Source organism: Furipterus horrens, unplaced genomic scaffold (assembly GCF_987537825.1).
Source record: "Furipterus horrens unplaced genomic scaffold, mFurHor1.1.pri manual_scaffold_1, whole genome shotgun sequence".
Classification (NCBI taxonomy): Eukaryota; Metazoa; Chordata; class Mammalia; order Chiroptera; family Furipteridae; genus Furipterus; species Furipterus horrens.
In genome coordinates this window covers 181,524,759-181,550,629 of record NW_028327171.1, presented here as the reverse complement: position 1 = coordinate 181,550,629, position 25,871 = coordinate 181,524,759, and the positions used below count along the sequence as shown (strand labels likewise).

General features: G+C 39.8%; 1 protein-coding gene across 1 annotated transcript; it reads right to left on the bottom strand.

Annotated features, from left to right (window-relative positions):
- Nucleotides 1-277: 277 nt before the first annotated feature.
- AKAP19 (A-kinase anchoring protein 19) lies at nt 278-25,871 on the bottom strand. The gene is made up of 2 exons (XM_090281792.1): nt 25,766-25,871; nt 278-1,562 (listed from the first exon to the last, which is right to left on the bottom strand). The coding sequence occupies exon 2, from the start codon at nt 1,397-1,399 to the stop codon at nt 1,115-1,117; it is 285 nt and encodes a 94-aa protein (XP_090137918.1). The 5' UTR covers nt 1,400-1,562; nt 25,766-25,871; the 3' UTR covers nt 278-1,114.

The following is a 25,871-nucleotide window of genomic DNA, read 5'->3' as shown; positions in this document are numbered from 1 at the left end:
AGTGACAAGAGTCTGATGGGCTTACATTATTCCCTTTCCAGTTAAACTCACTGTGTAGCAAAATCTTGATGTAAAGATAATTCTAGGGACTCAGTCCCAATCTTCCTGCAAGTTCACCTTAGTATTGTCTTTCCTCGCTCCTTAATTTTTTGTCACCAGTGATCTCAAACAGTACTAAATACTTGTTTAAAAAAAGATTCCTACAAAAGCCAAATTTATGAAGCTAATATAGTATATGGCTGTAAATGCTCTGTGGGCATTGTTACCATAAAAACAAACAAAACTAACCCTCCACATCTGAGGCAACAAAGCTTAATACACATTCAGCAGTGAGACCAGGTTATGCTTTGTACCTTGCCAACTAGGCCTTCTGTGGCTTTAAAACCTGTTGGATTGCTGTTCATAAAGGTACCCAAACTTGTTTGCTTGTATAGTTATATTATCACTGGGCTTAATTCAATACAATAAACATGAATGCATTGACTTCTATAAATTGTATCTTGTGAAATGCCTTATATAAAAGTGTGAGCCATCCAGTAATACCTGTACTCAGGGCCCTGAGAGTCAAGGTTGGTCTCTTCTGCGTGCTTGCTTTTTAATGCTTGGTCATTTGTGTTAAGATGTAGGGAGCCTTGACACAAATGGTTTTGACAAACAAAACCCACTGCTAATCCCTATGGCTTGAATGCCATTCACTGCCAAGATGTTTCAAGAACAGTCCTTTTCATATCTTGGTTTTGGTATAAATTAACAAATTATTTTAAAGGAGTGTCTTTAAATCATTTGGAGACTTGGGGCATTTTTAAATGTTTATTTCTTTGGTGATGCTCTACTGTCTCAAGTTATATGTGACGTACAGCTGATTACTGTGGTCCCATGTTTAGCCCTTTAAGTGACTACAATCCAAGAACAAGCAGATAGAAGTTGCTATTACCATAGAATTGCTTAAAACACATTTCATTTTAGGTATTCCTATACTCAATATGATCATAGACTGATTTTTACATTTAGATGGAATCATATTTATTCATACAACTTCTTTGCTTTTGTTTCATTATTTAAACTAGCACCAACTATATCCACTAGTTCAAGAAGGTGTCACTATTCTGCAGCATCAAGGCCCCTCACTCTCAATGAATGGGATGTCACAGTACTTGGTGTTACTGTCTGCCCACTGCTGCAAGGCATCACTCAGGATTTCCTGGGACAGGCGGTGTGCAAACTCGAAGACCACAATCTCGGACTCCGTGGGCTCCTTCACTTCCTCACTGATAACCTGAGAAGGCTTCCTTGGTTGAAATCTTTCGTCCAACGGAAAGCTCTCTGCACTTCCATGCCGCTTGTCTTTCTCAATTGTAGTAGGAAATGGGAAAGTTTGCTTTGATTTCATGCAGCCCATGTTAGAAAGAACTCTGAGCGAAGCAAAGCAGAAGGAAACACTACTTCAACAGCATCTTTGGAAAACTGAGCATCTGTCCACGTGATGCTGACCAGCGCTTTTTCTCTCCAGGCCACCTCAGAAGTCACTGTTCCTATTACCACTCTTCACATGTAGTATTGATCTGTCAAGAGAAGAGAAGTTGCACTGTGAAGGTATAGAACACAAAATACTATATGATTATGTAACATGTAGAAACGGTCCTTTTTAACACTTTGGCCACTTGGAGGAAATGTGAGGCACCTACAGCTTTATCTTATCAATAGAAAACAGGATAGTCACCCAAAAAATGGCAAGTTACAGAATAGGGAAACATTTTTTCAAGATCTTGAAGTTTATAAAACTGAAAACACAGTTAAACATTTGCTAGCTTAGATGTATTTATGTTCACCAAGGATCAACAAACTCTAGACTGGGCCATATTCTAGCTACCTGTGTTGTAAATGAAGTTTACGGGACAAGCCATGCCCACTAGCTTTCCTATCATCTATGACTTTTTTTTTTCTTTTGGTGAGTACTGGGTGGGTTTGTTTTTGAGCTTTCTCACTCTGCAGGGGTTTTACACAAGCCAACTACAAATCAGGACCAGACACAAACAGCACAGCACGTACACCCTTAGCAGGAGATTATAGAGATTGAAGGGCACCTGCCCCACCTTCCCATCCTAGGTGGGAGCTGAGTGATGGTGACAGGACAGGAGCCATGCAGAAGTGACAGAGCCACGTGAATGATGTCAACTCGTTCTGGGCCATGGCCCAGGTTTCTGAGGCCAAGGTGGCAGAAGTAGTGGTGGGAGCTACAGGCCAACATGAAGGCACAGAGCTCCAATCAAAGGCTCACAGGCTACACGCACACAAGCTAACAACGCAGCCGGGCAGCACGTCCTGGTCTGGGGTCTCAGGTGCAGTGCCCCACACGACATGGCCTGGACCTGTTCCCATGCCTTCTCTAGGTGGTCTTCATTCACTGGGCGGCAAAGGTGGCTTTTTTTCAAACTAGAATTGGACCAGCTGATCGACAGTCTTTGTCAGGTCCGTCTGGTGGAATCCAAGAAGAATCTTTGGAAATTCTCACTTTCCTCTGGGTCTCATCCATATCCACACTATCTAGGTTGATATATTTAGGTAGAAAGATATCATTGAGTGAGCTGCTGGCTGTCTCCCTTCTTCCTGTTTTTCTTGCTCTTGTCCCTGGGCTGAGAGGAGTCAGTCAGCACCAGGTTACTGCTATGTGTGTGCTTGATGGGCTGGCCTTCCCCTCCTTGACATGGTTCAGCTGCTGCCTATTACTGTTGTTGCTGTTGGCTTTTCTCCTCTCTCCCCTGCTCCACCAGGGAAGTGAGGTCAAGCCCTTTAAACTTTGGCTCAGTCTTGGGCCAGGGTCTAGGCTGGCCCTTGGAGGCCCTGGGGGGCTCTGTGGGCTTCCTGCTTGGCTCGCTGCAGGCCGTGGCCGATTTCAGTTTCCGCTTGCCAATCCTGCATTATGTCCAGGAGGAAACACAGCAGCTCCTGCTGCTCCCCACTCACCTTGGGCAGGAGGAGCTTGGAATCCCTGGAGTCCCCAGGGTCCACTGTACCCCTATTTGCTCCTGGCCTGGGCTTTGTGTGGTCAGTGAGTCTGGAGGGGAGTGAGGCGAGGTTTCTGGTTCTTGATTCTTCTCTAGGCGGCCATGGTGCATGTGCATAGTCAGGCACAGGCCGTTGCAGCCTGGACAGCCCGGGCAAGCACGTCGAACTTTGGACAGTCTTTGCTTGGTGTCTCCTCCCTCTTCTTTTTCACAGCTCAGAGCTGCTGGAGCTCCTCTGACCCATGGCTGCTTTCATGATACAATGGTGAATTGGGTAGTTGTGACAGACCATGGGCTATCTGGCCCTTTGTGTTTGCTAAACTGACCTATACTGTTAAGGGAAACAGCATGTCAAAATTTGCTCCTGCCTCAAACCTCGTGAACCTCCGTATCTTGGGCTATTACTAGGGTCAGGCTTTGTTGCCCGGTCAGGTGCTTACAACTCAGAGTACAAGTTAGATGTAGCAAACCCACCTATTTTTCTTCTGAATTAGATACTCCCTGTGAAAAGCTCAGATTAATTTAAAATAAGGTTAAAGGTTTCTAACCCTAAATATCTTTCCCTTTTTAAAGATTTTATTGACTTTTAGAGAGAGGGGAAGGTTGGGAGAAAGAGAGGGCGGGAAACATCAATGTGGGAGAGTAACATTGACTGGATGCTTCTTGAACGCACCCTGACCTAGGACTGAACCTGCAAGCTAGGCATATGCCCTGACTAGGGATCAAACCGGCGACCTCACACTTTGCAGAATGGTGCCCAACCAAGCCACTCCAGTCAGGGCTAATGTCTCCATTCTTACTCTTGTTTGATACGTTGACAAAAAAGGAGTGCTATAATAAACCATAAATTCCTAACTGGCAAGGTAAGGTGAGTAGTCACACCCACATCTAACTTCTTTACTGAAAGTTTTTAAGCCCTGTCCATTGTTTTTGTGCATCTAGGTTAACACACTTCTGAAATGTCAGAAGTGATACCCCTGAAGGTGTAAGCACCCTTGAGAAAGCTCATAATCTTGTAATCCATACCCCACCTTGCTTTCTCCCACCCTCATGCAACCTTCCTTAGAGTCTTTCCTGAATCTCAAATGCCTAAAAGAAACTGCAGACTTAATTCTCTGCGGTATTTTAGATATTACCTTCTGGCATTTGTTGTCAGCTCGGCTCAAACTCATAAAAATTCTCTACAGGTCTGCACAGTTTTCTCTTGAGGTAAGTAGCCTGCAGTGCTTGTGATGTGTCTTCTAAGCTTCCCAACTGGTTATCACTGAATGAATTTCTCTTTACCATAGGACTTAGGGGAAACTAGACCAATACAAAGTAACTTTACTGGATAGAGGTTTAGACATAAGAAAGCATAGACAAAATCTACGAGTAAGGTTATGGTCCATGATTATATCATAGTTTTTGGGTCAAAGACATAGCTCTAAAAATTCATAAAACTCAGTTGACTTATTTCTGAAACCACTGATCTTAAGGTTTCTGAAACCACTGATCTTAAGGTAAAAATCAGCATGCTTTTAATTCATTTTCTAAATAGTTTGTAATTAAAGTCCAGAAAAGGTGACCTTTGCCCAGGTGTTACTGCTATACATTTTCTTAGGTCTCTATAAATTCTATTTTCTCCCATATTACTACATTTATTCCCCACATATACCCTTAATAAGGATGATATGGGGAGTAGAAAGGAATATGGCCTTCTGCTGTTAATGACCTTTAGTTTCGTGTGCCCTGCTACATGGTCCAGAAATTATTTAAAAAGTGGAACAAGGCAGTGTGATGTCTGTCTTGTTTACTAGACTGAACTTCTTGAGGACAAGAACTGTCCTGGTTGTACATCACCAACATGCAATGGCTTACTTAGTATGTTTTGTATTTTGAGGGATGATTAAGGGAATTGGACAGAGTTAACCTGAAAATCATTACTTAGAAAATTCAGTGTTAGATATATAAAAGGCCATGAAGAGAATCTTTTCTGAGATCTTTGGTGTTGCAGTTTTATTATACTATAACAAAGTAACTAGCGTCAGATTTGCCCTCTCACCAAAAACAGCTTCAAGCCTGAACAAAAGACATGTGGGCAGTGCCACTGTAAGAAATGTCCAAACCTATAGAGAATTTTTATAAGAATTTATCTGGGCCAGACTGATGACACTTGCTGGGAAGAGCAAGATCTCAGATGCTCCAGGAGTAACAATTTTCCAGTTTCTTTTCTGCACTTGAAATTAAGGAGGGACTATAAGGAAGATTACAGAGGGTGGGAGAAAGCAAGGCTGGGATTGCAAGACCTCTTTCACGCTTTAGAAGGAGGGCTCTGAAAGGGGCATTTTGAAAGTGTGTTACCTTAGATACACAGAAACAACGCACAGGGCTCACTTAAGGCACAGATAAGCCTTTTAGTAAAGAAGTTTTAAGCCTGGAGCATGCTGTGCCCAGGTGTGAATTTATGATCAGATCATCCTGGGAGGTTGCTTTCCATAGAGCCCCTTTTCCCCCATCCACAGCAGGTATTTTCAGGCATTGCTCAACAGCACAGGAGTGATCCCCAAGAGGTGGTAAACAATGTTAAAGGCCGCAATCGAGCATCCTGAGTTTTTGTCTGGGGGCATCTTCCAGCATTATCACGGGGAGGTTGAACCCAAGCAGAGTAGTGGCAGTTCTGTTGAACTAAAGAGGCGGAGGTTGGGTCACTGAAACAAAAGGAATTTATACAACTGTTCAGGAGAAAAGGGAGCTGTGGGGCAGGAGGCAGAAATATGCATGAGGTCTCATCAAGAGTACTTATTTGCAGGCTGGGATGTGCATACGTAGGAAAAGAATTATCTGTAAGACCCAGCAAAAGGTTACCTGCTCTGGGACTTAAAATTGAACAGTGATACCAGAAGTTAGTGTTGGGGAATCCTTGGAGTTTCAAGCTAGCCCAAGTGGAAAGGCCTCACTGAATACTTCAGTAGTAGAGTAGCTACTACTTTAGAAATGTGACAAGTGTACTGGCAGGAATTGACACACTTTTCTTAAAGGGCCACAAAGTATATAATTTAGGTTTGTGCAGCTGTATGGTCTGTTACAACTACTTAGCTCAGTTGTTTTGCAGAAGCCATAGACAATATGTAAACAAATGAGCAATGGCTATGTTCTAATAAAACTTCATTTACAAAAACACGCAGCCAGCCCATGGGCCATATTGGACTATGTTCAGACAAACAGTCCTATTCTAACAGAGAATACAATTCAATACCATTTAAAGGAAGATGACATAATACAGATTCCTACAAGAAATTATCCACAATGTCCATCATACAATAAAATTACTAGCCAAGGGACGAAGCAGAAAAATGTGGCCCATGATCAAGGAGAAAAACAGTCATTAGAAACAGACCACAAAATAATATACCATTTGATAATTAACAGAATTTTAAAGCAGCTACTTAAATATATTCAAGGACATACAGCAAAAATGCTCATAAGGCATGAACAAATGAATCTCATTAGAAAAATGGAAATTGTAAAAAAATTTTTAAAACATGGGCTATTAGCTATTGCAGAGGAAAGGCTTAGTGAGCTTGAATATACATCTATACATATATGTCATCTGAAAAACGGAAAAAGATTTTTAAAAAACTGAAAAGAAACTACTAAAGATAAATATGGCATAAAAAACAATGAGGATTTAGACACATTTAAACTAGAAGAATGCAGGAAAGGAGGAACATAGGAAGAAAAAATGAATCAGAAAATAGCAAAGTGGCCGACTTAACACCCATACATAGCAAAAATTATATGAAATAAAATAAAAATATCAAACTGTATGGAAATCTGACAACCAAGGATTTAAAAAAGCCACATTAATCCAGACGAGTAGGAGAGGCAGAGATGTGGGTACTGTTACAGAAACAGGGGAGTCCAAAAATCCCCGGAGTTTGCGGCTGGGGGATGGGGAGAAGGAAGCAGCTTTCAGAATGCCTCCACACCCTGAGGCTGGTGGCTGGTGTCTTTCATTATGCAAAATTGCTTGGATGCTTCCAAGGCCTCAGGTGGATGGGAGGAGTCTAGAACCAGGGGACGGTATGGAAAGCACACAGAGCCTACGTGGGGTTCTGTGAATGGTCAGAACTGTTGGCAACACCCACTGCATCAGAGGGCGCAGTCAGGGATATATAGGCAGCTGCGAACACTTTAGGGGGGCAGTGCACTCTGGGGCTGTCTCCCTCGCTGGCGGGCGTTCGCAGGGGTGCTCAGTGTGAGTCAGTTGGTTGGGCATTGTCTCACAAAGCGAAGGGTCAGTTGTTCAATTTCCGGTCTGGGCACATGCCTAGGTTGTGGATTCAGTCTCCAGTCAGAGCATGTTTGAGAGGCAACTGATTGATGTTTCTCCCTCACACCAATGTTTCTCTCTTTTTCTCCTTTCTTCCCCCTGTCTCCTGGGCACAAGCAGAGGGAAGACAGAGAGGACTGGAAATGCTTGGGGGGAGTTTGGTGTGGTGGCTTTGAGGGGAGAGCTGGGAAAGTGGCCGGCAGGGTCCCAGTGCTGACTCATCCCCATACTGCAGGCAGACCATTCCCAGCCAAGTGGCGTCAGCCTGCGAGCTAAGTGTCGCTGGTTCGATCTTCCAGTCAGGGCACATCAGAGAAGGAAAACTCTGACTCCAAAAAACCTCCGCTGCCTTGCGGCATACCTCTTCAGGGGAAAGGCTAAGGGAGTAAACCCCGACAGAAAATCCGGAGCCGGAGTCCCTAAGGCGGTTTGACGTTGTAGTCAACACCGGCAACTCCTGCGGCGCACCTGAAGCCAAGCTGTATTGACTCCGTCTTTCCCTTGGACCCTTCAGCTGCGAAGAGAGGGGAGGGTCTGATGCATGGGCAACAGCAGACCCTCCATACCACCCTGCCCAGGCTCTGTAGCTTCAGCTTCACTGGAGAGGACACTCCAGCGTCATCGCAAGATGTCGATTCAACACGGGAGGAGACAGATACCATGTCACTCCCGAGTCGGACTGCACAACCATTCTCGGCGGTGCAGATAGACTCTTAAGAAGCTACACCATCGTCTCTTGAGACAGACGGCTGCCGATATATGAAAGAAAATTGACTAATTTTCACTTAAAAGGCATTTACAAGATCCAACCCCCACAAACAGTGCCAACTGATCCCTCATAAACGAGAAAAGCTAATGCAATGGAGCAAAGGTTGTCTTTTCAACATGTGCTAGAGCAACCGGACACCCACGTTTAAAAAAGGAATCTATACCTTACATCCTTCACAAAAGTTAACTCAAAATCATAGACCTAAATATAAAAACAAAACTGTAAGACTCCTGTGAGGAGGACATGACAATCATAAATGTGTATGAGACTAATGACAGAGCTTCAAAATATTTATACATGAAGGAAAAACTGACAACTGATGGGAAAAGTATAAACATTGCTCTTTCTGATAGAATATCCGAAGGAAAAAATAAGGAATTCAAGTTTTAAATCATTTAAGATAAATGACATTATAGAAGACTATATCCATCAACTGTAGGATACATATTCTTGTCAAGTTCCATAAAACATTGACCAAGATGGACTATATGATGGTCTCCACAAATTTCAAAGGCTTGAAATCTTAAAGCATACTTTCCAACCACCACAGAATTTAATTAGAAATAAAAGATAATAGCCCTGACTGGTGTAGCTCAGTGGGTTGGGCATCGTCCCACAAACTGAAAGGTCACGGGTTCGATTCCCAATCAGGGCACATGCCTGGGTTGTGGGCCAGGTTCCCGGTTGGGGGCGTGCGAGAGGCAACCACACATTGATGTTTCTCTCCCTCTTTCTCCCCCCTTCTCTAATAATAAAATCTTTAAAAAGAAATAATACAATAATAAAATAACCAGAAAATCCCCAAAATACTTGGAAACAACATTTCTAAATAATCCACGGAGCAAAGAAGAAATCACAAGGAAATTAAGATATTTTCAACTAAATGATATAAACCATAACATCAAAAATTTTGAAATTCACTGTGAAACCGTAGAGAGGTGGATAATTATAGATTTATGTGCTTGTAACAGAAAAGGTTTAAATCAGTGATTAAGCTTTCACCTTAAGAAACTAGGAAGAGTAAATTAGACTCAAAAAATAAATGAAATAATACAGATAAGAGCAGAAATCAGTGAAGGAAAGGAAAAGGACCAGCAATAGAGAAAATCAGTGGAACAAATATTCTTTAAATAGAGCTAATAAAATAGTTAAGTCTTCCATCTAGTCTAAACAAGAGACATGAGGGGACACACATTACCAAGATGTGTGTGAAAAGGGAACATTACAGACCCTATATATGAGTACATTAAAAGACTTACGAATATTATAAACAACTTTTTGCCAGCACAACATTACCAAAACTGGCACAAGAGAAAATAGGAAGAATACTGTATCAATTAAAGAATTGAATTTGTAACTTAAACATTCCCAGAAGCTACAACAACAAACTCCATGCCCAAATCACTGCACTAGAGCTCTAAATTCTTTCAGTCACTTTAGGAAAATATATCAATCTTGCCCAAACTCTTCAGGAAATAATGGAAGAGAAAACACTTCCAATTCATGCTACATGAAGTCAGGATTACCCTGTTACACCAAGACAGTTCAACAAAATTCAACAAGACAATATCCCTCATGAATGTAGACCCAGGTATCATTTTTTAAAATGTCAGATTGCATCTAGCAATATAAAATGGTTAATACATGATGACCAGGTAGGATTTATGCAAGGAACCCAAGATATGTAATGAACAGTGAAAAGTTACTGAACATAATTATATTAACAAAGAAAACCAGAAGATCATCGATATAAATGCAGAAAAGCTTTTGATTTAAAAAATTCATGATAAAAATTCTCAGAAAACTAGCAATAGAATGTTAAACTTAATGGTGAAAGACAACACTTTCCGTACGATAGGAGCAAGGCAATAGTGTTCATTCTCAGTCCTATTTAATATGATACTGTAAGGAAGGAATAAATACAAAGCATAAAGGTTGTCAGAAAAATACAGCTGCCTTTATTTGCAGATGACATAATTGTATATGTAGAAAAACCTAAGGGTTATAATTTAATCAAGGTCTCAAGATGAAAAATTGATATACAGAAATTAATTGTACTTCTGTAAATTTAGGCAGTAATTGGAAGGTGAAATTAATGCCATTTGCAGTAATAAAAATATGGACACAGGATTAATTTAAGAAAACATGAATGAAATTACATTATATATGTATAGTACATGAGAAATACAAATTGTTATTGAGAGAAAAAAAAAACCTAATTGAATAAGCAATGCTCATGACCTGGAAGATTATTTGTTAATATCTCAGTTCTCCCCAAATTGGTATTTAAATTCAGCACCATTCCAGGAGGCTTTTTTTTGTAGACACTGACAAACTGATTCTAAAATTCCAATAAAAATCCCAGTAGGATTGGTTATAGATACAGATACGCTGATTCTAAATTGTATAAGGAAATTTATAAAGAACTTACCCAACTCAACACCAAGAAACCAAACAATTCAACTTAAAAATAGGCAAAGGATCTGAATAGACACTTCCCCAGAGAGGACATACAGATAGTCAACTGACATAGGAAAAGCTGCTCAGTGTCACTAATCATCAGACAAATGCAAATTAAAATTACAATGAGCCCTGACTGGTATGGCTCAGTTGGTTGGGTGTTGTCCAGCAAAGGAAAAAGTCCCAGGTTCCATTCCCCATCAAGACATGTGTGGGGTGCAGGTTTGGTTCCCAGTTGAGGTGCAAAGGAGCAGTAGTCTAAAAATTAAATCTTTTTTAAAAATCACATTGAGATATCACCTCACACCTGTCAGAATGGCTATCATCAATAAATCAATAAACAACCAGTGTAGGTGAGAATGTGGAGAAGAGGGAACCCTACTGCACTGCTGGTGGGAATGCAGACTAGTACAGCCACTATGGAGAACAGTATGGAATTACCTCAAAAAATTAAAAACGGAACTGCCTTTTGAACCAGCGATTCCACTTCTGGGAACATATCCAAAGAAACCTGAAACACAAATTTGAAAGAAAATACGCACACCTATGTTCATTGCAGTGTTATTTACCAGTAGCCAAGACTTAGAAGCAACCCAAGCGCCCTTCAGGAGATGAGTGGATAAAAAAGCTGAGGTTCATTTACACAGTGGAATACTACTAAGCTGGAAAAAAGGAGGGGACTCTTACCCTTTGCAACAACATGGATGGATCAAGAGAGCATTATGCTAAGTGAGATAAGTCAGGCAGAGAAAGACAAGTACCTTATGATTTCACTTATATGTAGAATCTAATAAAGTTAACTAACAAAATAGAAGCAGACTCAGAGAATAAACTGACAGCTGTCAGAAGGGCAGTTTCTCATAAAGTTGGAGCATCCACTTACCATATGACCCAACAGTCCCACCCTAGGTATTTACCCTAAAGAAAGGCAATTTGTGTTCAGATAACCACCTTTACACATGTTTACTGCAGTTTTATAACTGCCAGAAGTTGAAAACAAAGCTATGAAACCAATATGGATGACTCTTAAAGGCATTCTGCTGATTGAAAGAGACTAGTTTTAAAAGTTTACATACTATGTAATTTTATTTGCATCACATTATGGAAAAGGCAAAATTACAGGTAAGGACAGAACAGATGTGACCAGGGGTTAGGGTAGGAGATTATGGCTACCAAAGGGCAGATGAGGAGGGAACTTTTTTTAGGTGGCAGAACTTTTCTGTATCCTTATTGTGGTGGTGGCTATACAAATCTATTAACATATTAAAACTTAGAACTATTCACCAAAATAAAGTCAGTTTCACTGTATGCAAATTAAAAATTAAACAGGTATTTTCAAAACCACAATGCAAATACCATTATACATCCACTAGCATTGCTAAAATTAAAAAGCCCAACAATGCCCAGTGTCGGTGAGAATATGGACTGCATATATAGCTGAGCAGGGGAAAATGGTGCAACCACTTTAAAGAACTTGTGTAGCAGTTTCTTATGAAGTTAACCACGTGCTTACTCTATGAAGAGCCATTTTATTTCTAGGTATTTATCTAAGACAAATGGAAATATGTCTGCAAAAATCTTACATACCAATGTCCACAGCAGCTTTATTCACAATAACCAAAGCTGGAAACATCCCAGATGTCCATCAGTTGGCAAATGGATAAGCAAATAGGGATGTCCACAAAATGGACTACTATTTGACAATAAAAAGGAATGAGCTGCTGCTATGTGCAACAACAGAAACATATTGAGCCAGATACAAAAGACTGATACTTATATGAATTTCAAGTATGGACAATACTTAACGCCATAAACAGAAATTATAACAGTGATACTCTTTGGGTGGAAGGTGGTAAGGACAGCTTGGAAGGGGACATAAAAGAACTTTCTGGGCCATGGATATATTCTATTATATCTTGATTGATGTGTTGACTATATGTGTGTATACATTTGTCAGAAGTTGTCAGATTGTACCCTTAACATCTGTATATTTCACTGTAATTTTTACTTCAATAAAATACATAGTTTTTGAGAACATTCTGGGATATATAAGTCTAGGGAATGAATATATACTTAAAAAAAGGCTGCCTGCTTGAATTTGTCACATCAAATTTTAGTCAGTCTAAAATTCCAGTCCTTAATGTGATGGGCAGCATCCAGAGCACAGACCTGCCTGTGCTGCTGTAAGCCGCCTGCGGTAGGTATGTTGTTGCCTTCATTCTGCACTGGCCTAAAATCAGCCCAAACTCGGTGGTCACAGTCTTCTGGACCTACAGGGTGTGAGGAGCCGCCTCCTACGCCTAACTACCAGCTGAGGGACTTTAAGTATTCAGTTCTCACTTCCTTTGGAGACTTATAGAGCACTTTGACTTTGAATCGCAATAAAAGAGAAATCAATTTGGAAATTAAATTTAAGAGTCCTCTGCCCTTAACAGTTATTCCTGAACTTGTAGATACGGGGGGGAGGGGGGGGGAGGGGGGAGAGGGTGTATAACATTACCCAAAGAACTAGATTAGTAATACTCCATCCCCCACACATTTTGTTTAGTTTGAGCACATATCTGGATTGTCTATGGGACTTCAAAGTACCTAGATAGTAAAATGTTTATGCTGTCAACTAGTCATAGTGCTGCTACCAAGAATAGGAGACTACTGTTCTGCAGTTGCTCATCACTTCAGTTTACTAATTTACATGATGTTCACCATCGCCTTCCTTCAACTCCTAATTCCAGACTCGTCTTGAAATAGCAGTTGTTTCGACAATTCTTTATCCAATCCTAGCATATGTTTTTAAATGTTAAGCAACCCCCTCCCTTGAATTTATAAAACTTCCCTCCACTACTAGTTGTAAAGTTAATTTTTACCAGTAAAGACAAATGCAGCTCCTTCCCAGCATCTCTTCCCATGCTCTGCTCACTGCCCCAGTGCCTGAGTTGGTCTCCATCAGCCGGGTCATTACGGCCCAGAGCTTGAGGCTCCCAAACAGACCTCTGTCCTAGGACTAGCTGTCAGCTCTGGCCTTCAGGCCCCATCTTGGGTAAATGACACCAATATATTCATGTCATTAGGTACTCAATGGTCCCGTGGCTACAGAATGGAATTGCTCACCATATGCTCAGGGAAGATGCAGTTGCCCTCATAGAATGAGACTGGTCAATTTCCCCATGGTTTTGTTAATCAGATTTTAGTTCTGTGGTTTCTATCCCACAGAAGCCTCTTGAAATTTATCATGACTAAGGAAGTGTGATCCTTAACGAAAAGTCAGAGCCAAAAACAAAAAGTTTATGCTACTACTTACTGTTCATAGTAGCAGACGTGTAAAAGGCAATTACAGCCCCAACCTGAACACCACTAAAGAATGCGCTTTGTATAATCTCACTCTCCCCTGGTGAGAGAGTTGATTCATAATCAGAAAAATAAGTTTCAATAGTAGTCAGCAGTTTAGAAGATTACATGATTGGCCTCCTTAGGACAGCACAAATAGCTGTACCGAGTTCTTAGACTGTATTATTCATCTGTCAAGTTAGGAAACTATTATGGCTATCAGTTGAAGGCATAAAACATTAAATGCTGGATATTAACAAAGAAAAGTATTTTGTCCCACTTGTCATTTTAACTGACTGAATACAGAATGTAATGTTTAAAAATACAATTTTCAACAATATTGAAAATTAAATTATTTTATACTTTATAATCATAAGATATACACAGAGCTATCACTGAGATAGCATCCATCCAGTCTTTATTGAGTCTCTACTATGTATCCAGGACCAAACCCATTAATATGGGGCTTTCAAAACCTATTTTACAAAATAAAATCAAAGGGAGATGGAGTGAAAACAAGATGACGACTTCCTCAGACTGTAAGCAGTCCAGATGCTCAGACAGGGTCCTTAGCTTGCCCTCACAGGTGATGTGACCGTTTGTACGTGACACTGCAGCACAATATAATAAAATAGAAGGGAGCCTTTCCTCCCACCACTCCCTCTCCTTTTGTCCCCAAATCCCAACACACAGACACAGCAGTCATATGTAAAGAAAATAAAGCCTCAAAGCACTAAGTATATAAAGTTTTAGGCCACAGCCCTGGCACTTCCCTCAGAAATGGGTTTAGCAACTGCAGGGTCTCTTGCCACCTTGAAACTGCAGTCTGTCCATCCTGGTCCTCCATCCTGGGTCCAGTGTCATCAGATTGAATGTGGTGAGTAAGCCAGGAAAAGCATCTCTCTCTCTCTCTCCTCTCTCTCTCTCTCTCTCTCTCTCACACACACACACACACAGACACAGCCATAACTTGAGTATGAGTTGGGCCTAAACACACACAAAGCTCTAGCAAGAAAAGTCTAAATCTGTTCTGAAAATACTAAACAGACTGCTAAACCCCTGAAAGTCTAGCTTAAATACTAGATTTACAGAAATGGTTATTACTGCTCTCCTACTTTATATCATATTCTAAGCCTTTAAATGGGTTTCTATTGTTTTATATCTCAACTTACAGCTTAAAATGAACCCTAGCCCTGAATTACTGTAAATCTCTGTATCATAAACACCATGTTGTAGTCGTTTTAAAAAGCTGTGTGTGTATATGTGTTTACACACACAATCTTTCAAATTTCAGTGTAGATGCATTTAATAAAGTATGCTAATTCAATAAAAATATAACTGACTTCATTTAAAAAATAACAGTTCTAATAGCGTGTTTGTCATTGTTTGTTCTCTAATAGTGGACATTAAGTGTATTTCTTCTGGGGGAGACTTCATGGAAATTGGACATTAAGCAGAAGTTTGGTATTGGTAATACTGAGAATCAGTGATTCAGACTATAAATTTAAAACAGGATCAAATGACACCCGTTAAACTGGCAAACAGAAATGAACTCAATTTAAATTTAATATTGTCACCAAAAAGTAAAAGATAGAAAATAAGGGAAATATTGGTTGGGCCAAAAAAGCCATTTATTTTTTTCCGTAAAATAATAAACACATTTTTCATTTTCATCAGTAACTTTATTGACTTGGATATTTTGAGTATATTGGCTATCTCCTACTATTGGCTCCTAGTGGGCAGAGGCCAGGGTGCTGCTAAACATCTTCAAATGCATAAGACAGCCCCCCAGCAAATAATTATTTGGCCACAATGTCAGTAGTAGCAAGAAACTTTGCAAACCACTTTAGACACATTCAATTAGTCACAGCACCTTCTCCATCCATACATTACGCAAATCTTTTTGCATTTCAGTTGAGTTTTTACCTTTCTTGAAATAAAGCATAATGTGTTGAAAATGTTGCATATCTTCTTCTACAATATTTAAATGGGTACACAAAAATTCACCAATTTTGATAAGATTTTTTAAATCACGCTGATATGACAGCTGTCACAATACAGTCTAACAAAATTGTTTCAGATGAAGTTAAAGACAAGCTTTCCGAGAGCCACTGTATGGAAAAAAAATAAATGAACTTTTTAAGACAACCCAATATGATTTTGGTTAGTCACAGGTCACCTAAAGAGCACTACTGCACAGTCTTTGGCTCCTGAGTACACAGCTGTTCCATTCCTGGGCACACAAAATGCAGGCGGCACGCAGCTGCACATCTACGGGGCGGCCTCAGGATGAATTCATGAGGTCACACGTGGGCCAAGATTTTCTCAATGAAGAGGCAGAGAAAATAGCATTAAGTGAAGGGACAATGTTGGCGAGTCTAATAAACCTAAATAGTGCTGTGTGGTATAAATTCATGTGTAGCTGGGAATCTACCTGAGAGGTTCATCATAAAAATTAAGTGAGCCTCTACATGTAAAACATCTGGAACTGCCTAGGAACATGGGAGAAGTTCAGTGTTACTTCCTTTCCTTCTCTTACACTGTCCTCTACTAACATCAAATCATTAATTATTTTAAGGGCTTTAGTTATAATATTCTAAGATTACAATTAAGGAAAGAACTATAAAAATTATGATGGTCACATAGAATCGGGTGATAGATCTATGTCAGCTGCCAGTGCTTCTTCTCATTTACCAGGTCATCAAGGTAGAGAAGAGAAACAAGCAGGCATTTCCCTCAGCCCTTCTGGGCTTTACTCTGGGTCCATGTCTGGCTTCTCCTGGCCCCTCCCACTTATGATTATGAGTACTGGACTGCAGTCTGCAGTAATTCCTTCAGCACTGTAATATAAATCCTTGCAGGAAAATGAAGAGTAGCTTCTGACCAACCAGTTGGAGAAAACAAACAACTAGTTGAAGAAAACCTGATCTAGATCACCACTAATATATGGAACATTTAAACTTTATATTCTATACTCATTTCTTAGTCATGTTGCACCCCTGCTAAATGACACAACAGTACTCGTGACACATGAATTAAGCTCTATAAAATTCTGAAGCCAGTTCCTTAAGCAACTGTTGTTAAATGGGAGGTGGGGGAGGGGGGAGAGTGGGTAACAATGTCAGAATATTGTCTTTAGTGTGTTACAACTGGACTATTCTTTAGATCCTGTAGCTGAAACTAGGAATCTGAGCTTAAATAGGAGCATGAAACCAAAACTAATGCAAAAATAAACACTCAGTCCTCGACTCACTGCAATCTAAAATCATGATCCAATCATCCTTATATACTAAGACAATTATTTGTTCCATAGGCTCCTACATCATAAAATACTTTCTCTTTTAAATGGCTTTCTTATAATACCCCCCTTCTCTCTAGTATTACTTCATACAGATTTGTTCTCTTTAAAAATTTACCTATTGTTAAGTGTCCATCTCAAGTACACTTCTTGTACAAAGGCCTTCTACTACATAGCATTACTTTACCGCTCCCTTGCGTTTCCATAACCTATTCATCGCCATCACTGTACTTTTCCTATTCTGTCTTGTTTACAAGTCTGTGCCCACACCAGATAGACTTGAAGAACAAGGCCATAGCACTTAAATTCTTTCTGGAAAAAAAAAATAGGTAATAAGTAATTGTTATTCATCTTTGCAAATCTCACTTCTATACACCTAACAATGAAGGGCCTCGGTAAATGTGAATTGATTTAAATAATTTGTTTAGATAATCTGAAAGAAATTTCTGTATTATATTACAAAGAGCAACAGAGTATGTATGTACAGCCATAAGTTACAAATGATAACTAAGTGTTGAACTTTCAGAGTAAATAATCTACCTTCCTGTTGAGCACATCTCATTTTCATTCTCCCCTTGCCTCTTTCCCTGGTGTCTCATAATTATTTTATACAGCAGAAGGAATTATTTGTCCTCACTTTACAACATACATTGGCATATAACTGTATACTTAAGCAGGTTAAATATCCTGCCTGGGGAACATGTGGCCGTGATGAGATTGTATGAGGGACCAACTGCACTGCCTGCTGTGGAACTTGTACCTTTTGATTCTGGTTTCAGGGACCTTGCTGCTATATCACATTACTTCCCTTTCAGATTTGATGACATATGCTAATTCAAATAAACTACCTAATTATGAAACAACTTATTTTACAAACCTATTCTTGGAAAGAATTGTCTTATAGGGGATGCACAGGTGTTAGTAGTAAGATTGATTCAGTAGAAGCGTAACAATTCACGTGAAAAGTCCTAACCCAAATATCCCACTTTCAGAAATCTATCCTAAAGAAATGGTCAATTGAAGACAAAAATGTAAATACAGAAATTTTCATGAAACCCTTATAATAAAAAGCATGGAAATAAATGTCCGGCAATAAGATTTATCACATGTCTATAACCTGGCATACTATGGAACGTAAGTAACTGGCGGACAGCCTGTAAAATGGGCTCCAATGATCCCTGCCTCCTGGAGTTCCCACCCATGTTTACTCCCCTCTCCTAAGTGTAGGACTCATGGCTCACTTCTAACAATGGAGTATAACAAAAGTGATGGGGCGCCACTTCCAAGATTAGGTTTTAAAGAGATTGTGACTTCTGTCTTGCACTTCTCTCACTCTGATAGACACCAACCGCTGTGCTGTGAGCAGTCCTATGGAGAAGCCCATAAGGCAAGGAACTGAGGGAATGTCTGCACGACAGTGTACAAGGAACTGAGGAAATCTCTCTCCACCAGTGTGCAAGGAACCGAGGGAACGTCTGTACAACGCACAAGGAATCAGGTAAGGTCGCAGCTCCAACCGACAACTGACTGTGAGAGGCTTTTGGCACAGGCACTCGGCTACGCTGTACCTAGATTCCTGATTCACAGAACCTCTGAAATTAACACGTTTGTTATTTCAATCCACAAAGTTTTAGGATAGCTCATAATACAAAAATACATAATAACTTAAAAAAATATTTAGACCCTAGCCAGGAAGCTCAGTTGGTTAGAGCATAATCCCATACCCCAAAGCTGTCAGTTTGATCCCTGGTCAGGGTGCATAAAAGAATCAACCAATGAGTGCATACGAGGGTGAACCAACAAACTGACGTTTCTCTCTCTTCCTCTTCCCTCCCTTCCTCTCTCTCTCCCTCAAATCAATTTTAAAAAAGTATTTAGTAACATGAAGAAATGCTCACATGTTAACTTTAAGTTATTGGTCAATGGTTTATCTATACCAAAACAAACAAAAATTCAGGTTTTTAATAACAAAAATATTGTTTAAAAATATGTACTGTGTACTCAATATTTTTTATTTGGACTAATAATTTTGTACGTTTTCATTTGCTAAAATATTTTCAAGACTGTCATCAGCCTGCCTTGTAATATCATGTAATTTTAAGTATAATGATCATTAACTAAAAAAAACCAAACATTGAAAATATTACAATCTTCCACCTAAAATATAGTAGAAAAGTTTACAATGATTAGACAATTCAACCACATCTTCAGAATTGAGTTAACTTTCAAAAACAGGAAACTATAATATACATGTATGATTCCAATTTTTTAAATACCTACACTTTAAAAAGAATAAGATAAAATGCAGTAAAAAATCAAGAGATTCTCTTTGGATGGTAGGATATAGATAATTTATATTTCTTCTCTATGCTTTTCTCTGTGTCCCAAATTTTTTCAAATACAAATATTATTAATATCATTAGAAATACACCTTCTTAAAAAGGCCAAACTGGTGTCCTGGCTGGGTGGCTCACTTGGTCGGGGTGTTGTTCCATACACCAAAAGGTTGTGGGTTCGATCCCCACTTGGGGAGCGTGCAGGAGGCAACCAATTGCAATCAATCAATGTTTCTCACATCGAAGTTTCTCTCTCTCTCCCCCTTCCTGTCTCTCTAAAATTAATAAAATACATCCTTGGGTGAGGATTAACATTATACACATATTTTTTTAAAAGTCAAACTGGTAATTTGATGCAATACATAGCTGCCTCAAACCCAGATTTAATGCTAATATGAGACTCAACCATTTTGTGAAGACAGAGAACAGCTCTGGACCCACATCGACATCTAGGTACTAGTGCTCCATAAGCAAGTTAAACAGTCAAGGGGACTCTTGTTTATCTAAATTAACAACCAAGAGAAGCTGCCATGCTGAGTGAGCTGGGAGGGTTACACTAACGCAGGATTCTGACGGTCAGAAGCAAGAACAGGTCTGTAAAAGGGGATATGGATGATGCCCTCCAAGACGCTGGTTCCAAAAGGCCAGGGTTTACTAATAAAGCAGGATAAGAAAAAGCTGAACACCTCCTGTATCACCCATAAACTCAATGTGTATCATCTGTGATTTACATGCCCACGTTGAGGGCAGCATTTTCTATAGCACTGTAGTGTGCCTGTTATTAATCCTAAAGCTGTATGTACAGGAAGAAGGGAAAAGCTGTTTTAGAGTTTAGGATTTGGTAAAATTATTTTCTGTCACGCCATTTCTCATTTTTCTGAGTGTGGACTGGTAGTTCATCCAAGATCCGGACCAAGGTTCTTATTAAAAAATGACACCTTGAAATCATAAAATACCGAGGCTTAAAAATATCCACTAAACAAAATGAATTTATACGCAAAATCACTGCACAAAATCTTTTTCTCACAGGGTATTCTGTGAACTTCACTGGGCCTATGGAGAGAAATATATTATGTACAACAAACTTGTGTTATTTAAATCTCATGAACGTTAGAAAAAAACAACAGATTCTACATAAGGTTTTTCAAATAGCTTTTGACTTGAGAAGGATAGAAAAATGTAATTAGCAATGTGACCATAGGTTCTACTGAAGCCAGAATTGTCATAAGTAGCTTCTAAGTCAAGGCTGGTCCAGAATACCTAAATCATAGTCATTTTAATTCATCAAATTATCCTAAATGACATTTTTCTGAGTCACTGAACTCTACCTCAGGAGATATTAAGGAACTTGAAGGGGATAAGGGTTTGCCACTCCAACATATGCCTTCCCCTTTTTGTCCAAAATCAGGACGTAAATTTCCCTTTGTGAAGGTCTCTCCCTTTCCCATACCAGGAAGAGAACTACTCTGTAGACAAACCTTACCTCCTGAGACAAACCTTACTAAACAATCCTATTTATTATCCATTTCTTAGTCACCTTCCAATAACGTACCCCCACCCCAGGAGCCCCAACCCTTTGTTTTAGCCTCTTCCACATTTAATCTCCATTTGTTAAAATGGCATATAAATACCCAGTTCTAGCTGTCTCCTTGAATCCCATTTCTTTGTGAACTCCCGAGCATAAACAGGTAATTATTTTTTTTCCCCTGTTAATCTATTATTAGCTTGATCTGTAGGCCCAGACAATGAATCTAAAAGGGTAGAGAAAGGGTTTTTTGTTTGTTTTTACTCCCTGCAGATTAGCCTTTCTATTATGTAGTGTAACTACCTCATATGTTTTAGAACAAGTAGGAGGCATAAATAATAAATTAAAAGTGTTAAGTGCCATGCACTGAACTAAATTCCAGGCAGTAGTATATATACTTTTGAAGACTTAAAAGAATCATTATTCTTACGTGGTGACATGAGAAAACACAATATCCAAATACATTTAGATCCTAGGTCAAAGGACCAAGATTTAATAATTCTTTTGTGATATACCGCACTCTTAAGGAGTGATTGAATTCCTATCCTCTATGCCTGATGGCATATAGTATTTTGGAGGGTGAGGGGGAGCAGAGGTACATTTAATGTAAACATTTTTTATACCCTGTTTTTTACCTATTGGATTTCTTACTAAGCCAAAGAGATTTCCTTTTCCATCAAGCCCCAGTTCTTATCACACCCAGGTTCATTTTCTCCTCCTAGCCTTCCCTTATGTTGAAACACAGCACCTCCCCGTTTTCTCCCCTAGCACCCTTTCCCCTCTTCCTTGCTGAAACCAAATCTGTACCATCTTCCAGGCTAGGGGAAGCCCATCTCCTTCATGCAGACTTCCTGGAATTCCTCCAAACCTTAATCAAAATTCTCTTCCTGAACTGATGTCCAGTCTATTTAATGTATAAATGCTGCCTCCCTAAATGAGATTAAATATTCCTCAAGGGCAACAGTCATTTCTCCTTTTATTTTGCACGGAACAATTCTCTATATTGAGGCACTTGAAGAATGCTAATTAAGGTTGGGCTATTTATCGAATATCCACGTGCTTCATAGTGTTTTAGATGTTGGAAATAAAACTGAAATATACATAGTCTACCTCTTACGGGGCACTGAAAGCAAAGGCCACAAGCTCGTAGTCCTGTTTGGGCCAGGGTTTAGTTTTACCAGTGCAAGGGTTAAATTGTTCTGAGATAGACTCGTTCTGAGCTGGGCATCCACTCCAGCTCACAGGACTCTGCCACTTCCAAGTGTCTGGCACACTCATCTGGCTTCACTCATTTCTTACCCTTGTGAAACAGCCTTGATTTCATAACTCTTAATTCATAAGGAACAAACTAATCCTTAAAGTATAGGCTCTCCCCATATTAGATACTCATTGGAGTTATTACTCTGCAAACTTTCAACATTATCATGCTGTGATTGGTTGTATTTCTCTACCACTAACTTGCTGCATGCTGTTCATAGTACACCTTACTATGGAAAACAGACTCCGGTTTAAAAAAATTCCCAAGAGCAAGGGCAGATGGTATATTAATTAATTAGAGAAAGAAAACAGAACTGCTCAGCAACTGTTGTGTCTTCCTAAAAGCAAATGATCTTTAAGCTGAAAGGACAGATGAAACCTCAGTAAGAGAGAACCAAGAAACAAGCAAAAGAGATCAGTTAAAAAAAATTCATATCTTTAAATTCTGGTGAATTATATTCCAGGAAGAACCCACAAATGTGAGCACAGAAATATTCTGACAACCTTTGGAAAAACATAGAAAAGGAGGTGGTATCAAGAGGCTAGAAACTTACACACACATCCCCCCAACCCCCCCAAATTTTACAGCTGAGACCAATACAAAGTAATATAGGCCCTGGCCAGTGTGGCTCAGTTGGCTAGAGTGTCCTGTAGACGAAAAGCTTGTGGGTTCAATCCCTGGGCAGGGCGCGTATGGGAAGGCAACCAATCCCTTTCTCCCCTTTCCTCCTCTCTCTCTCTGAAAGCCATGATGAAATGTCCTTGGGTTGAGCATTTAAAAAAATACATATATATATTGGAGGTGAAATGTAATTAAAAAAATAAAAATTTTAAGAAATTCTGGATAAATAAAAATCAGTTACTTTTCTTTGGAAAAAAAAAACAAAACCTGAAGGATACAATTAGAATTCCTAGACATTACAGACCAGTTAGTTTAATACTAATCTCTAGCAAAATTCAAGATTTAATCAGTAAACAGGGAACATTTAGGGATAAAAATATTAGGGAGGTCAGGAACTAGCAGTTCACTATGACACAGTCATTTTTGAACTGATGTCATTTACTTTTGTGATAGAGAATACTCATGATCTTTTAGCAAGGCATTTGATTAAAAATTTTCTCATGATGTCTTTATGAAGAAGACTGATCTATGGGCTAGAATCACTTGATAAATAAGCACAGTGATGAGTTCAGCTGATTTATTAATCTGATTCAGTATTATCCACTGAGCGAACTGGATTCCCAACCGGTATTGTACTAGACATTTCAGCACACTGACTTCTAACAAGCACCCTGAAAGGTACATGTTACTAACCTCATTTTATTAACATCGGACATCGGAAAGAAGTTTCTCAAGGTCATGAAGCTAGTAGGGATCAGGACCAGGCTCCAAAAATCCAGCACAGCCCTGGATGAAGTGGCACAGTGGACTGAGCACCAGCTTGCAAACCAAAGGGTAACTGACTCAATTCCCAGTCAGGGCACATCCCTGGGTTGCAGGCCAGGCCCTAGTTTGGGGGCACGTGAGAGAGGAAACCACACACTGATTGGGGTTTCTCTTCCTCTCTTTCCCCCTCCCTTCCCCTTCTCTAAAAATAAATTAATTAAGAAAAAAAAACTAGGACCATTTCTACTGTGCCACAGGCTTCCATATGTGCCACCAGCAAAGGGACCTGTTTTATATATCATCAGTGACTTGAATGTCTGGTCAACAAACTCACCAAAATGACACAAAACCAAAAGGTAGAATTAATATGGTGAATGCCACATCAAGATGAAAACATATGTAACAAACTAGAAATTGGGGGCTTAATGTAATACAAGACAAGATAAAAAATGTTCACATTCAAGAATTTTTAATTGCATAATTATAAAATGATTGTGTTTGAAGACAGAAACTCATTGCACTCTGCACTGTTCAGATTAGAATGAATTACTGAATTCAATTTGGGGCTAAGGATCTTTAGCACAGAGAGGGATCTTAAGTAAAGAAGGAAACAAAAGCAATTGCTCTTTAGTGAAGATAACTAACATTTACTAATTTCTAGGCAACTATACTAAGTACTTTATGAAATTTATCCCATTTCATCCTCACAATGACCCTGTGAGTAGATAGAGTATCATTCCTATTCTACAGATGAGAAGCTGAGGCTCAGGGATCTGAAAGGCGGTCAAGTAAAGGAGACAAAACTCTTATTTTGTACCATTTTAGACCTTTTGTTTCTTAGCTATTCTTTGCCACGGACTCTTTTTAGATGACAGCATTAGAGCACTGCTGAAAAAAAACATCTGCATATAATTTCACAGGTGGGGGTGAGGGGCAGATTAGAAAAAGTAGAACTAATGAGAAACAGGTCCAAGGAAGCAAGTGTCAGTTCTGTGTAAAGAAGGATTTGCTAACAATAACAGAAAGGAGGGATGCCTCAAAATGCGGTGAGCTCCCTGTTGCTGAAGTTTCCATCAAAATGTGGTTAGTCTGTCAGGGATTCTACAGAGGAGACGTTAAAGTGGATTGGAGGTTGGTCTATGATTTTGAAGTACGCTTTTGCTGTAAGATTGTGGGCCTTAATAAGTAAGAAGTTTTTGTTTGATGGCAAAACAAGGAAGTTAAAAACTGAAGTTATTGTTGTTCCAGACTGTTCTGCTGAATGTCAAGCAGAATACCTATTAATGTTATTACCTCACCTATATGATAGTCAGTCGTATCAGGTACTTGAAAACAACCTCATTAAAGAAAACAGGTGTACTCAAGTGTTGATCTTGATGAGATTTATACTTTGTCATAGTAAAAATAGATTACTTATTCCTCTGAATCCTTAATTCAAATTTTCCCTAAATACCCTATGCTCCAGATCCTAAAAAGATGGAGTCTTTAATGAGAACATTTCCTAGTTTGTAATTTTATGTTAACTTACTTCCATGAAGAACGGAAAGGGGTAACTGGGAAACAGAAGAGAACTCCAATTGTTCTGCTTTGCTTCAGATCCTTTTGCTAATGGCTGAGGGATTTTACCTGTCTGTTCCGACACATTTCCCATTTGCATCATAATTCTCCTCCAGATTCAGCCTCCCACAGCTCTAAGGAGCACAAGAACTAATACTTCGCTTGTCATATGCTATTCAGGGCACAAGCCTGACAGCCTGGCATACAAATTAAATGTTCATAAGCAAACCTTTACCTGAAAATCTTCATTCAGTCCTCAGGTATAAAGGAGGAAAGATGATGAGACTGCACCCTTATAACGCCTTCCACCTGGGGGCCCTCAGAACAAGGTGGGAAGGGTGGGGACTAACCCTCCCCAATAAGGGGACGGAGGCGCGAGGCTCTATCCCAGGAAGCCGGCCGACAAGGGTCTGCTAGACTCTAAGCCCCCAGTGACTCACAGGTGTCTGCCATTGAAAGATCCAAAGAGCAGAGCTGACGAGCAGAGACCGACGCACACACACACCGGAGGGGCCCTTCCCAGATGTTCACTTACCGACACATGGCCGGGACAGCTGCGCGCGGGTCGCACGTCGGGAGATTCGCGCGGGCCGAATCGGCGTCCGGCGGTCTCCTTGCCCAGGGCGGACCCGGACCTCCGG

Bases quoted from the DNA above. Each gene is read 5' to 3' on its own strand.
- AKAP19 (XM_090281792.1), bottom strand. From the start codon at position 1,399: ATGGGCTGCATGAAATCAAAGCAAACTTTCCCATTTCCTACTACAATT.